This window comes from Anguilla anguilla, chromosome 5 (assembly GCF_013347855.1).
Source record: "Anguilla anguilla isolate fAngAng1 chromosome 5, fAngAng1.pri, whole genome shotgun sequence".
In the NCBI taxonomy this organism is placed as follows: Eukaryota; Metazoa; Chordata; class Actinopteri; order Anguilliformes; family Anguillidae; genus Anguilla; species Anguilla anguilla.
The window spans coordinates 26,070,962-26,094,272 of record NC_049205.1 but is presented as its reverse complement, the minus strand read 5'-3'; the positions used below and the strand labels follow the sequence as shown (position 1 = coordinate 26,094,272).

Here is a 23,311-nt window from a genome sequence, read left to right as displayed (position 1 = left end):
TCCAAACTTTAGAAAGATGGCAAAGAAATTGTATTTTCCTCAATTATGCAAGATATTTAGCCAAATGTGCGTGGTTCAGAAGGTTATCACACATAGCGTCCTACCCGAAAGCTGGATTGCCTATAACGGCTGATCAAATGTCAGTTCATTTTTGTGGCTCATATCCTACAGACAAATTAGGTAATTTAAGATGAGCAAGCAGGTTTATTTATTTTCTTGTACCTGAATGTTGGATAAACGAGCATGACTATAAACATAAATAAGCATCGCAGCTACCATTGTTTTCTTGTGTGAATATAATTTATTCAACCAACCTTTTCTAAAGGTCGTATTTATTACCAACAAATTTGATTTCAGATGTTACCGTGGGAAATAACTGTTTTTCAGTGTGAACACTGAACATTGGGAAACAATAACTCAGATGATAAGAAGGGACATATCTGTTTCACTAATCCACAGAAATGAATTAGTTTATGCGAGATTGGTGAAGTCTTAGCCTGTGTGGTAGTTGTGGCATTGAAGCGATCAGGGTAAAAGATGGCACTGAAGTAAAATCATATTTGGGTGACTATCGTTGTTAAAGTGCACAAGACAGATGGGTAAAGTCAATGTTTCAGAATGGCGCAAGTGGGTGTCAGCAAGGTGAGGATTAATTGAAATATATTCAATGTAAAATATATTGATTTAATTTGGTAATTATTATCAAAGATTTTAATTATCAATCAAATTTCCAAATTTATTGATAGGCAGAGCAAACCATTTGGATCAACCAAGTGGGTGTCAGCAAGGTGAGGATTAATTGAAATATATTCAATTTTCCAAACCCAGAAGTTTTAACTGTTAACACCCTCGCTTGACATCCGTTACTGAATACCGAACACAAGTGCATCAACCGTTAAAACACCTCACTTACCCAACATGTTAAATATATTGATTTAATTTGGAAATTATTATCAAAGATATTAAGTATCAATCAAATTGGCAAATTTGTTGATAGGCAGAGCAAACCATTTGAATCAACCTTTATCAAAATGTACAACTCACAACTAGATGAAAATTAAGAAATGTATTAAGTCACAAGTATTCACGTCTAATCTAACGACGAGGTTCAACTACCTTAAAACAATTAACAAAGGTTACAGATGTTGTGGAGGAAAACCCCTTCTTAGGTTCGGTGGGTGAGTCGGTGATGCAAGAATAAAGACTAGAAATTATGATTTCTTCTAATAACCTTTTTATTCTCTTTAATCAATAATCCTTTTCATGTACGTAGGCCTACGGGAGGTCTCCAGTACCATAAAGATACATAGAGAGCTTCTTCGCATTATGTTTTTACATCCTTTTTATACAACCAGATCTCCTCCTACCCTGATGTATCTTCCCTTTAAAATAACCAATCCCAGCCTAGGTCAAACATATGTTTCATAAGTTAGTTTAACAATAACTATTATATAATCTTCCATTTTAATCAATGACAGATATTTCACTACACACACTTACAGAGAAATGTATATGCATGACTTGAATAACAAGTATTTGTCCTCATGGTTAACAATTGTTCCATCTTCCAGTTTCAAAGTACATGCACTTTACATGCATTCACTACATGTAATTACATGCTGTAATCCAACTGAAATATTGACTCATATACACACCACCATGTTCTAACAAACTATGTTTATATCATTACTGTTGCCGTGATTACTTTGATTTTCATTCATTCATTTTAATAGAATATAATCTATACATTTACTAGATATCAGTTCTTTCTAGGTCAGTACCCTTTCTCTTCTCTTTACAACTCAAAGGTCTTCTGCACAAGACTGTTTCCCAACAGAAGTTACTTACAAAATTCCACTAAGTAAATGTTTACAATTTTCCCTCCTGCAACTGGGGTTCAAAGATTCTCTAGGTAGTATGCATCAGTGTACAAGGAGACCACTGCCTTTCCTTAATTACAAATAGACATAACACAGAATACCTATTGTTCTTCAGAGATCATCCCATAATCACATACATTTAAATATATTCTTGATCAGTACAATCTTTAATAAGAAGAAATGTAAAAACATTAAAAGAATGAAGAAAACCCATACTTCCACAATGTGGACTGTCACACAAGAAACGAATGAAAGACAATACCAAAGCTTTTGTCCCAAAGTAATCCAAAATGCAGAAACCAAAAGACAGCAGAATATTCCAAAAGAACCAAAGATTAAATGTAGAAGACCTAGATGCAGGACTCTGATGCCCACTTCCAGCTGTTACAAAACTTCTTTCCAAGTTGCCCAAAAACTTAACTGACTTAACTCAAAGAAAGCCACATATTTTATGTTGTTTAAAAGAGGAGGGGGCAGTGGCATGAACACCCCCTCTGACACACATGCACATGCAGACACACACATTCACACCTCCGACTGCTAACCGCCCAGTTCCTGCCCGGTCTTCTCTCCAGGCTATGCTGCCTATGCACTTTGAAGCTTCATATGGCTGAGAACGGCCAAATAGTGAATTATACATGTCTGACATGAGTAAGATTATGAAGATAATGATACTGCAGCAATCCATGTTTGAATGTTGATATCGTTCTGAATCCCCTCTGCTAAGAAGCCATCATACGGTGAAGCAATTTCTGGTTTTTGGTTAGGACGGAGTGTAGCACAGTGGGTAAGGAACTGGACTTGTAACCGAAAGCTCGCAGGTTCGATTCCCAGGTAGGACACTGCTGTTGTACCCTTGAGCAAGGTACTTAACCGAAATTGCTTCAGTATATATATCCAGCTGTATAAATGGATACAATGTAAATGCTATCTAAAAAAGTTGTGTAAGTCGCTCTGGATAAGAGCGTCTGCTAAATGCCTGTAATGTAATGTAATGTAAAGGTTTCACTGTGTGAAATAGCTTGAGTTCACTAATTAGACCGTGTCTGTCCGCTCGCTTTGTAGTTTCATTCTTGTTTCGCATTGGAGTCATCTCATCATGATGTTTTACATTATAAATGAGGAATAAGAACACAGTTTAACTTGGAAACTAGCTAGGTACGTAAATACATCGATATTGCTATCAGTTAACTTGTGTACTGAGAAATGTTATACAAAATGACGTTTGCACGTTCCTCTTATTTGCCCCGCCCTCATGACTTGAGATTACAAAGTAAAAGTGTGGAGGGGTGGTGTGGTTAGGGCGCCATCTCCAGGTGAGTGCAATGACAATTAATTGCTAATTGTTTATATGCTCTGCCTGCAGTGAGACCGGGGCACTGGAATTAGAGATGGACGCGGGAGCGACATTTCATCCAATCCCCGTCCTTATTGTGTGTTGTTTGTTTTGTTGGTGTTTCCGTGTTTTGTGTGAGTGCACAATAAAGTCGTAGTGCGTCTAAGAACGACTGATTGTGTGATTTGTGGGGAGAAGGACTGGAGAACTTGTTACAAAAAGCTAATATAATATATAATGGTCATTAGTCAAACTGGGCAAGTAAATGCTATGGTTATGCGAAATTTTACTTTGCGGGCAGTTTCCAGATATCAAGCACTAGCCTTCTAATTTGCCTCATTGTCATATTAGTACACTAACAAATATGCAACACAAGGCTGATATTATAGCTTGTAGATTGCTTTATCTTTGCATAAACAATATGACATGACATTTTTTGCTGAATTTAATGTGCATGTTAAGGGTCTGACTTTTCCAAGGATGCTGAGTCACTGCCCCACCAGCAGCCATAGAGCCTGGCACTGTGGACGACCCCGATCCATCACAGGATGTGAAGCCCTGTTCACTCACATCCCAATATTGTTAATTATGTATTGCACACTTAATTATTAGTCACAGTTAAAAATTGTTGGTCAACTGAACATTTTCATACTCGGATCAATTTAATTGAATGAACCTTTATGATAGGCTAATCAATAGACATTTGGGATAGCCGCTGGCAAATGGTCACCCTCGGAGGAACATTGAGGCAAACGGCTGACAACTCACTGCCTACTCTTCACTCATTTGCGGTGCTAATAATCGCTAAACGCTTTGAGAATCTCAATGATCAGAATGTCTGACATTCCAAAAAAAGCAGACAGATTTTGCACTAATTGGTTTCAAGAAATTAAGTTGCTAAGTGATTTTGTCACAGAAATATGAGTGGAAATAAAAGAATGAAGAAATGCTGAAAATGAATAAAATAATAACAATGAAAATTAAAGAATGAATTTTAGATTTGAGACTGCAGTAACGCAAGTAACATCAATGTGCATCTGTGCAAGAATTCCGGACCATAGCTGACAGTCACGCACTGCCATCTACTTGGTGAATCATAGCTTCAACAGTATTTTTCCAGATTTACAATATTTTGTATGGCTGTCAGATAGATCCTCATAATCAGTGACCTCAACATCAGTCACAATTCATTATCATGTCGATCAAAAAAGGGCTGACTTTACTTTTCTATTATAGCATCAGCTAAATTGACCACAATTAGTAAATGCGGTTAGTAATTTGTCTGGACCAGACACCGGCTACATTGCGTTTGCTGTGCTTTGGTGAGAGTAAGTTTTGTTTCACATCACTAACTTGGCTAGTTAGCTAGCTATATTTGTAGCTACTGTAGGTCCAGTGCAACAATGAACGGGAAATGATAAGCTGCTATTTTTCATTGCAGGTAACAAAGATAATAGCGATTATCGTGTAGCTAAGCTAATGTAAGGTACACTACCTGTTATCTAGCTGTAGTTCCCAAAGAACAAGTTTCTGTTACATTTCTCAAAAGGCTGAACTAAATTTACTTGTTAACAGGCCTTAAGATAATAAATATGCTAGAAAACATAACTTGTTTGGCATTGCCGTGCTAGTTATGCCTGTTAATACACCACCGTCTCGTTATCGGTAGCAGTAGAACCATAGACTGTATAAAAAATAGTAGAACACACTAGAGCATGCAGTATTCCCAGTATTCTTTGCGCATAGGCTAGAATTTAGTGTGTTCGGCTTTTAGAAATCGCAGTAGGCTTTTTAGAAACTAGGATTTCAATGAAGAAATGCAGATTTCTTTTTTAAAAGGAGGACTTCAGTTTAGAAATGCAGATTTCTTTTTAGTATGAAGGATTTCTTTTTAGAAAGAACAATTTCTTTTTAGAAAAGAGGATTTCTTTTAAGAAACAAGGTTTTATTTTTAGAAACAAGGATTTCTTTCTAGAAATTTGGATTTCTTTTAGAAACAAGGAATTCTTTATAGAAACAAGGATTTCTAGAAATTTGGATTTCTTTTAGAAACAAGGAATTCTTTATAGAAACAAGGATTTGTTTTTATAAATAAGGACTTATTTTTATAAATGAGGATTTAGTTTTAGATACGAGGATTTCTTTTTAGAAATGAGGGTTTCTTTTAGAAATTAGTATTTCTTTTAAGAAATAAGAATTTATTTTTAGAAACGAGGATTTCTTTTTAGGAATGAGGATTTCACCTCTGGGCCACTGTAAAAGATTGTCAAGGATAAAACAAGTGACTTGATCAGTAAGTGTGTTCTGTGAAAGTCTTGTAAATGAGTATATGCGTGTGTTGAGAATGTGGAATTTGAGAGTGAACTGTGGGATGTTCCAGTCATCATGGGCACCAGAAATGAAAGGAATTACGACCAGAGATGCTTGTGATTTCCGAAAGGGTGATAAAATTGGTGCATCTACAGTTAGAGGAGTTTTGGAAATGACACATGAGATTGGTCATGAGGTTGGGAGATGTGATGCGCAAGACTAATTTGTATATGAAAACGTGCCAGTAAATGAGTTTTCTGATGTGGAGGTGTGGCCAATTGTAGGGAATGGCAGGATTCCTGGATAATTTCTGCTATCCAGACAGCACCTGCTCCCTCAGATCCCTAAGTCTAACTGTCACTTGAGGTGTGATTGCCACGGGGTGTCGGCAAGAACACAAGGATTCCAAATCTATGAACTTTATTACAGGGGCAGACTGGTAGAGCTGGGCAGTGGGATGAGGTGATGAGGGGTGATCATGTGTGAACAGGTGTGGTTCTAAAAGGGAGGGGTTGCATATTAAGTAACATGAATGAACAGTAAATAAGAACACCACTGCTGTTATATGCTATACATGGAAATTGTATCTGTAAGTGCTAGCTGGTTACTATGTACAATTGCTTAATAATTGACTGCCTTTCCGCTATCTGCCACCATATGGAGGCATTAGCTAGCGTGGACTAGCATTGCCGTCAACTATAGTCAAATGTTAAGACACACATAGCAAACCCACACTAATAATACACATTCCAAGCATGCAGATAACAATCAATGCAGGGTGGTTCTACCGTTATACTGTACAGTCATATACAATAACATACATACAGATACCAACATGCAGGAAATATATATATATATATATATATATATATATATATATATATTGGGATGGCAGGTATGCCATCCCGCCAAGTTACGCCTTGGCGGGGGCATGCCCCATACCTATACAGCACCGAGAGTTTGGCACTTTTCAGGGTTCCCCACAGAAATAACCACAACAGCCACAGACACTCAGCCCTTAAAAACATGAAATTCTGTACATTCTGACCCCATTTCAACAGACAGAATTCATAAACAACTTCACATGTCCACACAATAAAGCCCCAAACTAAGGGGATTTTGCGTTTTCTCTTTCTTCTTCTTCTTCTTCTCATTCTTATTTTTCCTGCCGCCTATCCCACTAACAACATGTCTCCCCATTGGACATTTCACTGACACCAGCCAAATCTTCACCTACACGACCCAATCAAAAACGTGCATACACACGCAAAATACCCATACCTTTTTACTCTGAAACATTTCCAGTTTAAACAGCTAGTCCGCCTGTGGCCTAGTGGGCAAGGTTACAGTCTTGGGAACACGGGGTCGTAGGTTCAGGCCCAGCTAGGAACACCTTTCTTTAAAGGAGTACCATGGTGATTTTCACACTTTCTCGGTTTTATGTGCTATTTGCACAAGAGGCATTGAAGAAATGTATCGTCCTATTTTCAACCGGTTGAGAACGTTGTCAACTTGGTGCCTCACGAACACAGTAACCACTCCCCTTTCCATGCCCCGTAAACCCATGGATAACTCGAGACCCATAGTTTGCGCCGCTGGCTTACGGGCAAGACAATGCAAATATTTCACTAACGTTAGGTTCACTTAAATTGGAGTGCCTTTTAAGGACTATTAGATTATTTCTGGTTATATTCATTTAGCTAGCTAGCTAGCTAACGTTAGCTAACTAGGTAGTTTGCTTTCATAAGGCAATGTTATCGATAACGTTAGCTAGCTAGTTTGCTTTTATGAGGACATTATAGTTGTGCTTTTATCTTAACTTGGCTAGCTAGATAGCAGAAATTATAATTGGATATAAGTCAACGTCCTTATCTTAGCTATCTACCGATGCTTCATATACTACTAAGCTAGCTAGCTTGTGAAAAGTCTCCCAAAAATAGCGCTTATCATGGGGGTAGCTATGGTCACGGGGCACGGTCTGTCAATCATAGCAAACTGACAGTTCTCATTACCACGCCCAGATGGTTCGGGTGAACTTATATAGTGGGAAATTTTTGGCTTAGAAAAATACGTTTTAAAGTACATTGAAATGACTGAATAATAAAAAAATTATGCACATTTGTTTTGTTGTTGCCTAAAGACAACTGGGAAGTGTCACGTTCAACCACCATGTTACTCCTTTAACCTGCTTCGACCCTCACTAATAATTGTCTACAACTTATCAATTATTGCTTTTGCACCATATCTACCCGCCGTTCACCGTTCAGTTATTAACCGGCTACAATATTGCTAAGCCATATGCATTACGACGTACCGTCTGTACGTTCAGTTATTAACCGGCTACAATATTGCTAAGCCATATGGATTCAACGGGAGCTCTTCTGTGCTTACTGGCCTGTGTTCTTCTTTAAAACCACCGGCAGGTTTGCTAATGATATTTCACGCATTGCATAGCTATGGCATGGTGCTGCACTGACGAAGTCACAGACTGGTAAACCTCCGGTTTTAGGCTTGAATCCCGCCTCGCCCTCAGGCAGATCATTTCCTCTTTTACACTAACGTTTTCTTACACTTATATTTGCTTTACCAAAACTCAACTCATGGCCACCCATATGCATTTCATGACGGCAAATGTATTCCTTTTATTAACAAGTTACACCAGTTCACCACTGTGCCATTTCTACTAACTATATTTCTTCACTTGGCTACCGTACAAAACCTTCTTATCAGCAAACGCCACGTTTCTACATTCATGTTTCCTCGCCCTGTTCTCTACCTAGCCACATACAAACAATTACTACGTGTGTACGTTCTGTAACTCCGCATTAAAACATTACATTTAAAATCATGATTCACTCATAAATATAACTACTAGCACTGGACACGAGAAAAACATATTAGTGCAATAGATTGCACACGTTATTTAACCCTCCACTTCAACAACTAAAGTTTAATACAGACTGTTATATATACCGTTTGATAAGGAAACTAAGCTCGCTCATGGTCACTTCATTTACTTCGCACTATAGTCTGTGATCATGTCAACCTTCACCTACATGCCCATTCTGCTAAAAACATATTGTTTCAACTACGCAATTTCATCATTTCGCCTAATTTATCTCACCATATTGTTATTTTCTCATATGCAAAGCCTGCTGGGACATATGCGTCTGCTCCTATTCTCCACTATCAACTTTTCCGGTTCCAGCTTAACAAAACAGCAAAGAGGATTCCTACCTGCAGATAAGCCTATCAAAATGCCTTATAAACCTTACAAACACTAAAAGTGCATCTTCACGAAATAACAGACAACGGAGCAGGACAGAAGGGTACACAAGTTGCGACCTAGGCAGCTCTAATTCTACGGGCTTGCTGATTCTTTTGTCAATCAAGGCTCGTTGGATGCCCGTCAAATCCGTGAGTAGCCTACATACACTGGCCATATTTCACCTTTTCTGATGCGTTTACAATTACGCCACCGCACCAATTGTCACAGCCACTGTTTTACATATCAAACCGAAACTGCTAAACGTACACGCTCATCAGACTGTACAAACTCAAACAAGGATAGCCATAATCCACAACCATTTCTTACAGGGTCACTTCGCATTTCTCACTCTCGTAATAAAACGCTTTGCAAAAAGAAATATCTCATAAAAAACACGTTTTCAACGTACAAAAATGCCAAGTTACTCACGCATACAAGACATACACCGTCAATAACTCATTCATTCAGACTGCCAAAATCCAGGCCTGCCATTAAAAGTATTGATATCAAAATGACGCCAAGTTACGGTACTACAAACAATATAGGCTATCTTGCCTCACCGAAATTTAATAACATGTATTCCAAAGCAATGCTACCCAATATTTCCTCAATTCTTTCAAGTCACTTGGCCCTGTGTTTTGTAATCTTACCATATTACAATGTCATGCAAACTTTGTGTCAGATCAAAGTGTCAAATATTTCGTATTGCCTCATGGAACACATTGAAATTCATGTAGAAAACTGCTGGTCAGTCACTACAGGAAGCATATTTCTCCAGAAAACATATGTTTATACTTGCTTCTGAACTGAATTTGAGTAAATGTACAAGTGATTGTATATTTGCAACGTACAATAAATACATGTAAAATACATATTGTAGCCTACATACATACATAGAGAACTTCTTTATCCCCATGGGGACATTTCCCTCGCAGCATGTTACATTCACATTTACGAACAGACATTTATACCAAGAAACATACAATCATTCACGGAACAGAAAGGCTGGGCACCAAAATACATACATACCAATACAAATTGGACATATAGATGCCTATTCAATCAATCTTGACTGTGAGAAAGCCATCCACACACATGTTTGGCCTGTCCATGTACTGCACGCTTATATACACACACGGCCAAGTGACTTGAAAGAATTGAGGAAATATTGGGTAGCATTGCTTTGGAATACATGTTATTAAATTTCGGTGAGGCAAGATAGCCTATATTGTTTGTAGTACCGTAACTTGGCGTCATTTTGATATCAATACTTTTAATGGCAGGCCTGGATTTTGGCAGTCTGAATGAATGAGGTATTGACGGTGTATGTCTTGTATGTGTGAGTAACTTGGCATTTTTGTACGATATATTTTTTATGAGCTATATATATACAATCAGAGTCTGTCCCTCTGCTCAGACAATTGTCCAGGCACTTACTTTGGGCACACATGCACACCTATCGCATGGTCTTTCTTATCTGAAAATGTTTAGCTCCTGATCCTTGTATGTCTGTTCTGTTTTTTTTTTTTTGGTTTTTTTTTGGGATGATTTTAATATGAAACTTTCATTTTTCTGCTGCCATCTTGACCAGGACTCCCTGGCAGAAGAGATATTGAATCTCAGTGGGACCTTCCTGGTTAAATAAAGGATAATAAATAAATAAATAAATAAACGCAAGTGCTTTGAGAGGCTGGTCCTGGCTCATCTCAAATCCTGCCTACCACCCACACTGGACCCCTTCCAATTCGCCTACCGTCAAAATAGGAGTACGGAGGACGCCATCTCCACAGCGTTACACTCCGCCCTCTCCCACTTGGACAACAACAACACCTATGTAAGAATGCTGTTCATTGACTTTAGTTCAGCATTCAACACCATCATCCCCTCCAAACTGATCACTAAACTTGGTGACCTTGGTATCAACCCCTCCCTCTGCAACTGGATACTAGACTTCCTAACCAACAGACCTCAGTATGTTAGGTTAGACAACCTCACCTCCTCAACCCTCATCCTGAGCACCGGCGTCCCACAAGGCTGTGTGCGGAGTCCTCTCCTATACTCCCTCTTCACCCATGACTGCACTCCTGTACATGGCTCCAATACCATTATCAAGTTTGCAGACGACACAACGGTGGTTGGTCTCATAAATAACAACGATGAGAGAGCCTACAGGGAGGAGGTCCAGCACCTGGCGGCGTGGTGCGCTGACAACAACCTGGCCCTCAACACCAAGAAGACCAAGGAGCTCATTGTGGACTTCAGAAAGACCAAAGGAGGCACGCACACCCCTATCTGCATCGACGGGACGGAGGTTGAGCGTGTCACCAGCTTCAAGTTCCTGGGCGTCCACATCTCCGAGGACCTCTCCTGGGCCCTCAACACTTCGACCCTGGTCAAGAAGGCTCACCAGCGACTCTTCTTCCTGAGGAGACTGAGGAAAGCCCATCTGTCTCCTCAGATTCTGATGAACTTCTACCGCTGCACAATTGAAAGCATCCTCACCAACTGCATCACAGTTTGGTACGGCAGCTGTTCTGCCTCGGACCGGAAAGCACTTCAGAGGGTGGTGAAAACCGCCCAACGCATCACCAGCATTGCACTCCCAGCAATTCAGACTGTCCAGCACAAGCGGTGTCTGCGGAAGGCACGCAGCATCGCCAGGGACACCTCTCACCCCAGCCACAGACTGTTTGCCCTCCTTCCCTCTGGGAGGCGCTACAGGAGCCTCCGTTCTAGGACCAGCAGGTTCAGGAACAGCTTTTTCCCCTCAGCTGTCACCTTGCTGAACTCTGCACCACGGTGACAGCCCCCCCCCCACCCCGGATACCCCCACCTGGACCCCCCCCAGCCCACCCCCCCACTCAACTTACTCCAATGAATGAACCTTGCACTGCCGCACCTTGCTAATAATATATTTATCATATTTATACCGATCCACTGTCTATATTGTTTATAACTGTCTATACTGTTTATATCACATTGTATTGTATCCATATTTATCAATATTGTATTCATATTTATTCACTTATGTACATATACCTTACTGCACTTTACTGCTTCTTTTGCACTTCTGGTTAGATGCTAACTGCATTTCGTTGTCTCAGTACGTGTACTCTGTGCAATGACAATAAAGTTGAATCTAATCTAAAAAATAATAAATAAATCTGCCAGATCAGCATCCCCCTCTGTCCTCTCAGTCCAGTATTCTGCCACTAACTGGAGAGGGGGTTGATATTGACCATTAACTATTGTCCGTGGTGCCCCGTGCTGATTGGGGGGAGCCTACTGAGGCCGGGTTGCTGGGCAATAAACCTCCCCAATCTCCTTAAGTAGGCAGTATACTTCGTAAAAAGTAGAACTTTTGAGCAAAAAGACACAATGAGAACAACTGAAGAACAAAAACACCCGGTGTTGTGTGTTCTCACGGTGCAGTGCAACGGCCTCCAGGGAGAACTTTTAGAAAATGTCTTTCTTGTTCTTCGACCCCCCCCCTTTCAGGTATTGGTCCAAATATCACATGGTTGGTTACGTCACGGTTCAGAGTTCCGAGAGCAGACTTCACATGCTAATGTACGGAGAATCAACGCCAATCTCTCTTCTGTAGAGATGGGAATTTTTTGAGTTCCCGCATGTTTGATGAATGGTGCAACTCGTTTCAGCAAGTCATCAAAACGCCTAGCACACATTCAGAAATAAGAGAAAGTGGTCCCCATCGTCTAAACTCCGCATTTGCTGAATGTACAGACAAAACTCTCCATTCTCCGTCCTACTCTGATTTAGAGGGCGAACGTACCATCTCCTTAGCCTTTCTTCTTCTTTTGCAAAGCTAGATAAACTAAAGCCACTTTTAACACTTTAAACTTTTCATTTTGTGTTGTGATCTCGCGTAGCCCTTCTCTTTATACATCCATGGCGTAGCCGCGAGACGGAGGTCTGGGCGAGATTCCAGCCCCGGTTAATAGCTGCCTCGTAATTATTCACGCCCCAGCAGCGTCGACTGACTTTAAACGGTGCGGTGTTCTCACTCAGTATACCGACAACAGTGTTCGTGGACATGTTCGCCGGCGGTTCTCAATCCTGAAGTTCTTTCTTCTTACTGAGTTAGGGAGCAGGCCCAAGGGTTAGCCAGTAGCTTGACCCAAGGCAGGGGGGAGAGGTGGGCCTCCGGAAGCAGTAAAACCAATTCCGTTAGGTGATAACAGAACTTAATTCACAGAATGTGGCTCCCATCCCCCGGTCCTGCTGGCCTTTCGTACACCAATCAACAAACGAGTATAGATTACATTACATTACATTTATTTGGCAGACGCTTTTAGCCAAAGCGATGTACAAAAGTGCATTTCATGGACATGAACAACTTCAAAACACAGGTTCAATAAGATGCAATACTTATTTTGTACAGCTATTTCTAGCCAAGAACACAGTTTAGTTCACACAGTGAACACTATTCTGACCTAACCTCTGCCAAGAAAACTAGGCAGAAGAACAAGCTACAGTATTAGGACAAATACAAATTACCAAAAAGTGCTGGGATGGGGGAACGTAACGAGTGTAGTGAAAGGGGCATTGGTTATAATATGGATAGTAGAGTGGTAAAGACCTCTTTTGTAGTTTACACAATACTGATAATTTGCATTCAACTTAATATGCTACCTTTGTTGTGGCAAATTTATTGACTGAGGCAAAGAGACATGTGCATTTAATTGTGCTCTGATTGATGGAGTGACATTACTGGACATAAGTAACCCACTGGCACAACTGCAGTGCTGTACTTCATGTATTTGCAGTGTAAATGCTGCTTACTTGCTCTATGTGTGCTGGACAGACTTCAGCAGTGGAGAAGCCTGTGCAAGAGAGAGGATTGGCGCTGTATGACCCTGCATGGAGAGACATTGTGCGGGAGGAAAGGAGATATTGTCCACAGAGTTGTGCTCTCCGTCACTTCCAGGGGACAGTTCTGGCATACGTCACACCGGTGAGCCTTTTCCTCTGCCTGCCTGCCTGCGTGCCTGCCTGCTGAATCTGCCTGTTTGTGTATACTGCTTTTGTCAGTGTTTCTGTCTTTGTTACAGCCTGTATGACTATGTTTCAGTGGATCGCTCTGTACAGTATGGTAAATGGAGCTAATTTCTGTTTCTGTCCCTCTGTATGTCATTCTGTTTAGAAGGGTTCTTAAAAAAATGGAAAATAAAACTTTTTTTTTTTTAACCGACAATTCAGGATAATTCTGGTTCCATTTCAAGATACCAATGTAAATACAAGGTATGTATCATGCACTTGAAGCCTTTGTTCTAACAAATGGCATGCAATTGCCTCAATTCCAAATGGGGCGAGGGGCAAGGCAAGGAATATCCCCCATCGCCCTTACTTTTTTCACTACTACTTGAGCCACTGGCTGAAACCATTCAAACCTATGTAATGTTACTCTTAAGATAGCTCTTTATGCGGATGACATTTTACTATTTATTTCAGAACCTGAAACTTCTATTCCTGCTCTTATAGCTCAAATTAACCTGTTTAGTTTATTTTCTGGGTATAAATTTTAACAAATCTGAAGCAATGCCCGTAGGGTGTTTTGGGGAATTAGTTGCTTTGAGATTTTACGTTTAGTTGGGCAACTACTGGATTTTATTATCTTGGAGCACATATATCTACTAAACTTGAAAATCTGTATAGGTTGAATTTTTCACCAATGATGAGGGCAGATAAGGATGATCTTTGATCTGTTGGATGCACTTACAAATTTTTTGGGTAGGAACGATTAACCTTATAAAAATTAATTATTTACCAAGACTTTCATGTCCTCTTAAAACGCTCCCGTTGTATTTAACTAAAGAATTAGTAGATGATTTAAGTAAACATTTCTCAAAGTTTGTCGGCCATAAAAAAAGACCTTCACTTAAAATACAGAAATTACATTTACCATATGATAGAGGAGACCTGGCCCTACCAAATTTAATTTCTTACAATTGGTCCCACCACACACAGATTATATTTGAATGTATAAAGATCCAGGCTCTACCTAGGTTGGTTTAGATTTATGGTGTACTATACCTTATTCCTTCACTAGTATATTGACCGGTGACAAAAAACTAGCCTTCCAGGAAACTAAACATAATCCTGTCCTCCATAGTACATTTAAGGTTTGGAGAGATATTCATAATTTCCTTTGTAGATTATCCTTTTCTTCATCAAGCATACCTTTCCTGAAGAATAGAGCACCCGCTGCAGGTTTAACTGCTAGTTGTTTTCATCTTTGGCATAAAAAATGGGTGCGATTTATTTCTGACTTATTTGATGAAAATGGTCTAGGGCTGTCACGATTCTTTGATTATCTTGAATTACTCAGTTGCATCCGTTTAAGTTTCATTTATCTGCTGGAAGTTCATTCATCATGCTGGCACAGGCATAGAGTTCTGAGGTCAGCCCTGGGAAAAAAAGGGCAAATGATTTCAAAAGTCTAGGAACATTTCATACTCGAAGCGACAGAAAATATTCTTTCCACAACAGCACAACATTAGTGCTGCAACATGTAAAGAGAAAGCATCCATTCACGGAAGCAACAGACTCTGATACCGAGAGGTGAGTTTTTCATTTACATTAGTCCACTAGCATTAGCAAACTACCAACTAAGTGAAATATAAAAGGAATCCCTACAATGACTTTTTGAAAGATTCACCCTTTGACAACTTACCGGTTACATGACAAGAAGAACATAGGCATCAGAACTATCCATGTTTCCCCTGTAGATCGGTGCCTCCAGTGCCCAATGCTAACATTTTAGTGTACACTCATTTAACACAGATGATGGTGTCATAATTATTATTACATTATTATTTCTGGATGTAGGATTGCTTTATTTTTTGTTATGCAATGGAGACTTGTGACTCTCAAATATGTTGAATTGACCGAAAGTAAAATTAATTTCAATGATTCTTTTGAAAACCATGGCAACTTTTTGGTAAATTTTGGCTGTTTCGTCACCAGTGGTTGTACCTGCTGGAAGCACACTCTTTCTGGGGATTTCCATGCAAATGACTCAATTAAGAATGACGTGAATGCGCTATTCTAATAGGCTATTCTAATAGGTTTTTCTTTTTTATGTAATAAAATACAAACATTACTGGCTATCTTTAAATTGTATGACTATATTTACTATCAGAATACATAACAATTGTTTTACAGGCAATACAAAACCTGAGTTATTCTCAAGCTATGTCTTTTACATTGGAATTCATCTTTCTTTTAAAGGGTGTTGTTTCACCTGCTTCAATAGCTTGTAGCCAGTTCATTGTAAAAATTATTGTTAGCGATATGAAGAGTTAGTTGTAAGTAATTTTTGTTTATCATATAGTTACAGTGGGGTGCAAAAATTTGGGCACCCCTGGTCAAAATGCCTTTTACAATTAACATCTAAGTGAAGAGAAGCTAACCTGATCTCTAAATGGTACAAAGTTAAACGTGAGACATTTCTTCTTTCTTTTAAAGCAAGATTACTTTTTATTTTAATTTTTACTGTTTCAAAATAATAAAAAAAGGAAAAGGCCCCGTGCAAAAGTTTGAGAACCCTGTACTTTATAACTCCTCCTCGGGCAACTATAACGGCTTGCAAACGCTTCCTGTAGCCAGCTAAGAGCCCTTCAATCCTTGCTTTTGGAAAACTTATCCATTCCTCCTGGCAGAACACTTCTAGCTCAGAAATATTCTTCGGCCTCCTAGCATGCATGGCATTTTTAAGATCTCGCCACAGATTTTCAATAATATTTAAGTCTGAGAACTGTGGTGGCCATTCCAAAACCTCCATCTGTCTTTCCTGGTGGTACTTCATTATTGATTTCGAGGTATGCTTTGGATCATTGTCTTGCTGTAATACCCAACCTCTCTAAAACTTCAATGTCTGGACTGCCTTTCGAACATTAGCTTCTAGAATTTCTTGATATTTGGTGGAATCCATTCTTCCTTCGACCCGCATTTCCTGTGCCCCGAGCTGCCACACAACCATAAAGCATAATGGATCCACCTCAATGCTTAAAGTTTTCTTCTCTACAAATGCTTCACGCTTTTTTCTCCAAACATACCTTCTTTGGTTGTGGCCATTTTAGTTTCATCAGTCCAAAGCACATTCTTCCGAAAGGCTTCAGGCTTCTCAAGGTTTTCTTTTGCATACTTCAGATGCTTCATTTTGTGTTGAGGTCGTAGGACGGGCTTCTTTCTGGAAACTCTGCCATGTAGGCCTCTAAAGTTATTTAAAGTACATTGTACGGTTGTCCTGTGAATAACTAGACCTGTGTGTGCTACTTTTTTTGCTGCTCTTTTGCAGTGATGTGTGGGTTGTGCTGAGCATTTATCTCCAGGTTTTGGGCCATTCTATCTGAATTTTTTTTATAGCCTTCTTGTTAATGGAAGTGAACTATCTTGATTCTGACATCCTTGGACAACAGTTTAGAGGAACCTATGGTTGTTAACACCAGACAGAACAACCACCGCAGTCAGATATTTTAGAAGGCATGGAGTTACTTCGGAATAAATTGTTCAGCCCTAGAAATGTATTCACCTGACTCATTGTAGCCCTAATGAGTAAATCACCTTGGTCTGGGTCTTAGTCATTATCTTTTTAAAAAGTAACGAAGAATTATCCAAAAGGGTTCCCAAACTTTTGCACAGGGTCCTTTTCATTTTTTTATCATTTAAAAACAGTAAAAAAAGAAAATAAAAATCTATCTTGCTTTAAAATTTGCAGAAAGGTCTAAAGTACCATTTAGAGTTCAGGTTTACTTTCGATCACTTAGAGATTAATTGTAACAGACATTTAAACCAGTGGGGCCCATATTTTTGCACATTACTGTATATATACTATATTTTATTTTATAGTTTTATTATTGTTAAACAGTTTTTATTGTTTGAATTGATTGCAGTGTCATATAAATGAAGTATATGAAAATGAATAATAAGTATAACCAAATCAAATCCAACCTAATCCGTTCCAATATGTAATGGGAATGGACATCAACTAAATGCTATGAATTGGACATGTATTGATAGGATTAAGTCTAAGTCTATTTTTAATTTTTCATAGCAAATAAGGGTAGATGTTGATAATTATGTATCACATTCCAATTCCTGTTTTGCTTATTTTTCAGTAAACCACGGAGTACCATGGACAAGTTGCAGCGAGTTGGGCCATGTTCACCTCAGCAAGCAAAAAAATTCACAGATAGCATTATGTACATGCTTATCACAGATATGGGTTACATAATTCCGTCAAGGTCACATGACTACCAAAATTGAAAAATAATTAGTCTTTCCTTAATATTAATACACCCAGCTCTGCCTCAAGAACCTTAATATATTTTATAATGTATTTGTTACGTGCCATGTGTTTTATTTTGTGTGGACTTCCCTGCCTTCACCTGCCATCATCTTCGTTGGCTGCGCCGCCTGTCAATCACCATCCACCAAGTCCCACCTTCACCAATCCCCACCCTCCGTGTCAATTCTGGATCAACCAATCAGAACTCGCCACCTCTGCTATATAAACCTTGATTGTTTGCCATGATGGATGTCTGACTTTTTGCTCTGTGTTGTGTTAGTATTTGACTGTATGTTAATCACTCATTTGAACTTGTCTTGTTTTTGTGTACACTTCCAAGGCTTGGGACAGGTAAGACTGGGGGCTCCTGTACATATGCCCGTAGGCTATGTTGTGTATAGATCCACTAGTCCTTAGGGGTGATTGCCAACCAATTGTTTTTTCAGTCTGCTAGTTAGACTAGATAGGCCTTTTGTTTGTGTACTTGATACACTAGATTAAATTACACTCTGGTTTAGCTAGCTTGTTTTTCTGTTCATTTGGCAACACCCAGCGTCCTTTGACCCTGGTAGTGTGTGTCTGGGTTGTTGTATGTCCTGTAGTAGTTTGTTGCACCTTTTGTTTTGTTCACATAGTAAAACACTCATGCACTGAGTTGCTGCTTTTGTCTGTGTTTGATTTATTGTTGTTACCATCATTTATACAGCATTAACATCCCCCAGCATTCTTAACATCTAGTTACATACCCCATGCACCCCTAGACCCATGGGGTCGTAACAGTATTTTATTCTTCAAAAGAGCCATTCATTTTCTGTTAGTTGTGTAAGTCACTCTGGATGAGAGTGTCTGCTAAATGCCTGTAATGTAATGTTTTGTTATGTTCTGTGTTAATATTTTATTTGGCTAGCCCTTGTGTGGTATGAGCATTGCAGTGCAGTCAGTCTTGTACTGTATGCTGTCTGTGATATTGTTTCCAATATAAAATAAAAAAGATACCAATATAAATGGTAAGCTTTTTCTCTTTCCTCACTGATGAGAATGAATTACATTACAATAAAATTGATTTCACAGATGCTCTTATCCAGAGCAACTTGAAGAATAGGAGAAAGGTGAGTTCATTCACTTGATTAATTTGAGCAGCAGTGCTAGACCTCCTGAACAACATTCTTTGACCAACAAGTAAATATGCAACATTACTAAAGCACTAGTACTAAACAGTAACCAAAGATACATTTTAGAAATACATATGGACTTCATCCATAAAAAACCCTAAGAAGAAAAATATAAGACCATAAAATACAGACAAATGCCATAAAAGTCTGCAAACTGAATTGGTAAAAAAGATGAGTGTTACAGGGAAGGGAAGCTAAACTATAATATAAACTAATGGAAGGCTAATTTTATATGGACCAGGCATAATGAAATAGAAATAAGACCGTGATATCAGAATTTTGCTACTGGTTTTCTTGATGACTGCAGGAATGGGTATTCAGTTTTTTTGTTGTGGACTTTTTACTTGCTTTTTCCTGTGGAGGTTTTGGTTCCTGGTTTCTCATGTGTTGTTTTGGTGCCCATGCTTAAAAGGAGCAACCCAATGATCCTTTTCAGTCAGTCTGTCTGTTCACCACATGATAGAGGCAATCCCCAGCTGTGCATGACTCACCAAATTTGTCTATTTAACTATGTGCAATATTTGAGTTTCTTTTTCTCTCTGTCTCTCTTTTCTCCCTTCCTCCCTCTCTCATGACCAGTGGAACTCACATGGTTATGACATCGCCAAGGTTTTCAGCTCCAAGCTGACCTCAGTTTCACCTGTGTGGCTGCAGTTGAAGCGTAGAGGTCCAGAGAGCTTCCAAGTGACTGGCCTGCATGACCATGACCCAGGTAAGAGTTGCACTGTTCTGGCCTGCATGATCACATCTCGGGTGACTGCCACATCCTGCTAGCCTGCATGATCACATTCCAGATGACCGGGCCTCTGAACTCTCTCTGCAGGCTGGGTCAAAGCTGTGAAGAAGGGGAACAAGAAAATTAGGATATGTAAGTTTACACCCCCCCCCTCCCCCCACAGACACACACACACAAAAAAACCAAACAAACTAAAATGTATATATATATGTATATAAAATACTAGGGTTGTCATGATATCTAACAATACTATATAGCTTTATTTTTTTATAAAGTTATTGTTATTAAGGATTACATGTACATAAATGATTTAAAATGGTGACAGGTGAGTTAATATTTAAAAAATCTGACTTACTTTGAGACAAATCCAAGCAGAGCGTCCTTTCCCTGCGACCTTTTCCATCTGCTGCCTCACAACAACGTCCGTATGCTTTATTTTTAAATATTTAATATTGGTATTTAAATATTGACTATTTAGTAACAGTGCCAGTTATCTGATAAGCAATCTTATCCTTGCTTTCCCCTTAAGGCTAAAGTTGCAAGGAAGTACTTCTGTAAGCCTATTTGTGCTACTTGTACACCATCAGAGCATGTGTTCAGAACTGCAGGAAGAACTGCCGCTTTGTTGTGTAGCCTTTTAAAACCAGAATGGATCAACATGCTTGTTTTCATGCGTAAAAATGACTGAAACAAAATGAAATACATAAAATGTCATCAATGCAGTTAGTGTTTAGTCTGGAGAAAAACTTTATTTAAAAAAATATATATAAATTATGCAGCATTATTTGATTTGATGTTGTGCTGTTTAAATGTTCATATTTCTTAATTGTTCAACTGTTTTTTCAAGTGTTCATATGTATTTTTTAAGACAGTTCATTTAGGTTTTTAGTTATTAAATGTCATTGTTATTTAAGATTATTGTTTTTTTAATGCCTTATTTAAATTAAGTTTCTGTGTCATTGTTTGCAGTTGATCATACTGTAACTAGCCAAAGGAAGCAACTGCAATTTTAGATCAATGCTGCCACTGGGCCACACGTGGTAATTACTTCAGTTCTCCTTATAATTCCACTATAATTTTTAAAAAATCATAATATCAAATATTACAATATTTCTTAAAGGTGTGTCAATGATATGAAAATGGGTTATCATGACAATACAAATATACATACACACACTTACTGGCCACTTTTAGATACACATACTGTCTTGTACTGGATAGGACTCCTTTTTGCTTCTAGAACAATGTTTGTTTCATAGCATGGATTCAACAAGGTGCTGGAAGCATTTCTCCATGCTGACTCAATAGCATCCTGCAGTTCCTGCCAATTTTTGCCTGCACTTTCAGCCTGAGATGATGTGTGCTTTGTAGCATGGAGTTTTAACTTGCTGGAAAAAGTGTAGACTGTCCCACAAAGGGATGCACATGACAAGCAACAATGCTTAGGTATCCTCTGGTATTCATATTCAATTGGTATTAAGGAGTCTAATGCGTGCCAAGAAAACATTCCTCGCACCATTACACCACCACCAGACTGCACTGTTGACACAAGGAAGGTTGGATCCTTGGATTCATGCTGCTTATGCCAAATTCTGACCCTGCCAACTGAATGTCACAGCAAAAATTGAGATTTTTTGGACCAGGCAACATTTATCTTTAATCATCCAGTTTTGGTGGTCATATGCTTCTTGTTCTTAGCTGAACCCGGCATGGTCGCCCATCTGGTCCAAGTTTTTATTTGTTTTGCGTTCAGAGATGCCCTTCTGCACACCACAGTTGTAAAAAAAGAAGCATTTTTGGCCTTTCTGTTCACTTGAACATGATTTTTGTTTATTGCACCATTCTCTGTAAAAAGAGATTAGTGCATAAAAATCCCTGAGATTCTAGAACCACCACTTCGGGTATTAACAATCATACCATAGTCAAAGTCACTTAGATCACACATGTTGCCCATTTTAATGTTTAGTCAAACAAAAATCTAAACCCCTTATCCATGTCTGCAAGCTTTATATACTGAATTGCAGCCACTTGATTTGCTACTTGGAGGAGCGGGCTATTTGAATTAAATTTTCAATTTCAATTCAGTTTTTATAGCTCTTTTTACAGCTTTTTAACTGTCAGACATGTGCTTTACAGAGCAGCAAGGCAGGAGACAGAGAAAAAAGAACAAACATAGCAAATATCAGGCCTGAACCACCAAATAGCAAGCACATTAGATGCTTCCAGTGGGGGGAGAACCCTCAAATGGTGTTGAGAAAAATGTCCCAATGACAGGAGCTCTATAAGAGAAGGCTCTACCACCCATTGTAATTTTAGATATACGTGGAATTTTCAGATAACCAGCATTTTCTGAACAAAGTAATCTTGGAGGCGCGAAATTAATAGGTAACTCACTAAGATAGTCAGGGGCTAAACTGTTTAAAGCTTTATATGTTAACAGCAAAATCTTATATTCAATTCTTGATATGACTGGCAGCCAGTGAAGAGATTTGAGCACTCGACTGAAAAGTTCCCATTTCTTAGTTCTAGTAAAGACCCTAGCAGCTCATTCTGTACAATTTGGAGACGTTTCAGGGTCAGGTTGGTGCAACCTGACAATAAAATGTTAAAGCAATCAATCCGAGAGGATAGAAATGCATGAACCATTTTTCCCAAGCATCCTGGAGGGACAACATCATCTTTAATTTAGATATGTTCTTTAGGTATAAGAAGGTCACTCGTTTTATTAATGTGGGCCTGAAAGGAGAGATCTGAATCAAAAGTTATGCAAACAGTTGCTTTAGTGGAGACTGAGAAGCCATTTATATTTACGGAAAACTGGAAGAATTTATCTCTTAAGAGATTTGGGAGATACTGCCAGCATCACAGTTTCATAGAATTCAACATGAGGAAATTTCATCCAAGCCTTTACGTCTTTAAGACAGACCTCTAATTTGGTTACTGAATCAACTTTGCCTGGTTGAAAAGATTATATAAAGTTGCATGCATTGTTACGACCCTTCTAGGGGTTAAGGGTGCAATATTTAAAATGATGTTTGGCACCAGGAGATGTAACTAAATATATAAGCCTTCTTGTGAGAACAATGAGAGACACACAAGGCGGACTACGGTGAAAGGGATTTTACTGTGATGGTGGTAGGGCTATTTACAAGTATTTACACACATTTCCAAACATAAAACAGTTCAAGACACACAACCGAGACCAGTAAAAAAAAAGGTGGTGCCGAAAATAACAAACACAATACCCTAACTACGAATTTGTAATATAACTAACCAAATAACAATACAGAAAACAAAAC

General features: G+C 38.9%; 1 protein-coding gene across 8 annotated transcripts in view; it reads left to right on the top strand.

Annotated features, from left to right (window-relative positions):
* Positions 1–23,311, top strand: part of chid1 (chitinase domain containing 1) — a 386,345-nt gene that overhangs the window by 33,394 nt on the left and 329,640 nt on the right. For 6 of the 8 annotated variants that reach the window (XR_004765361.1, XM_035418828.1, XM_035418833.1 and 3 more), the window contains exons 3-5: positions 13,620–13,769; positions 19,856–19,988; positions 20,100–20,144. Coding sequence is in view for 7 of the 8 variants with exons in the window: in XM_035418828.1 (XP_035274719.1) it covers positions 13,620–13,769; positions 19,856–19,988; positions 20,100–20,144 (328 nt within the window). In the remaining variant the exon portion in view is untranslated. The remainder of the gene's footprint in view (positions 1–13,619; positions 13,770–19,855; positions 19,989–20,099; positions 20,145–23,311) is intronic. The other 2 variants (XM_035418832.1, XM_035418827.1) reach the window with 2 other exon arrangements.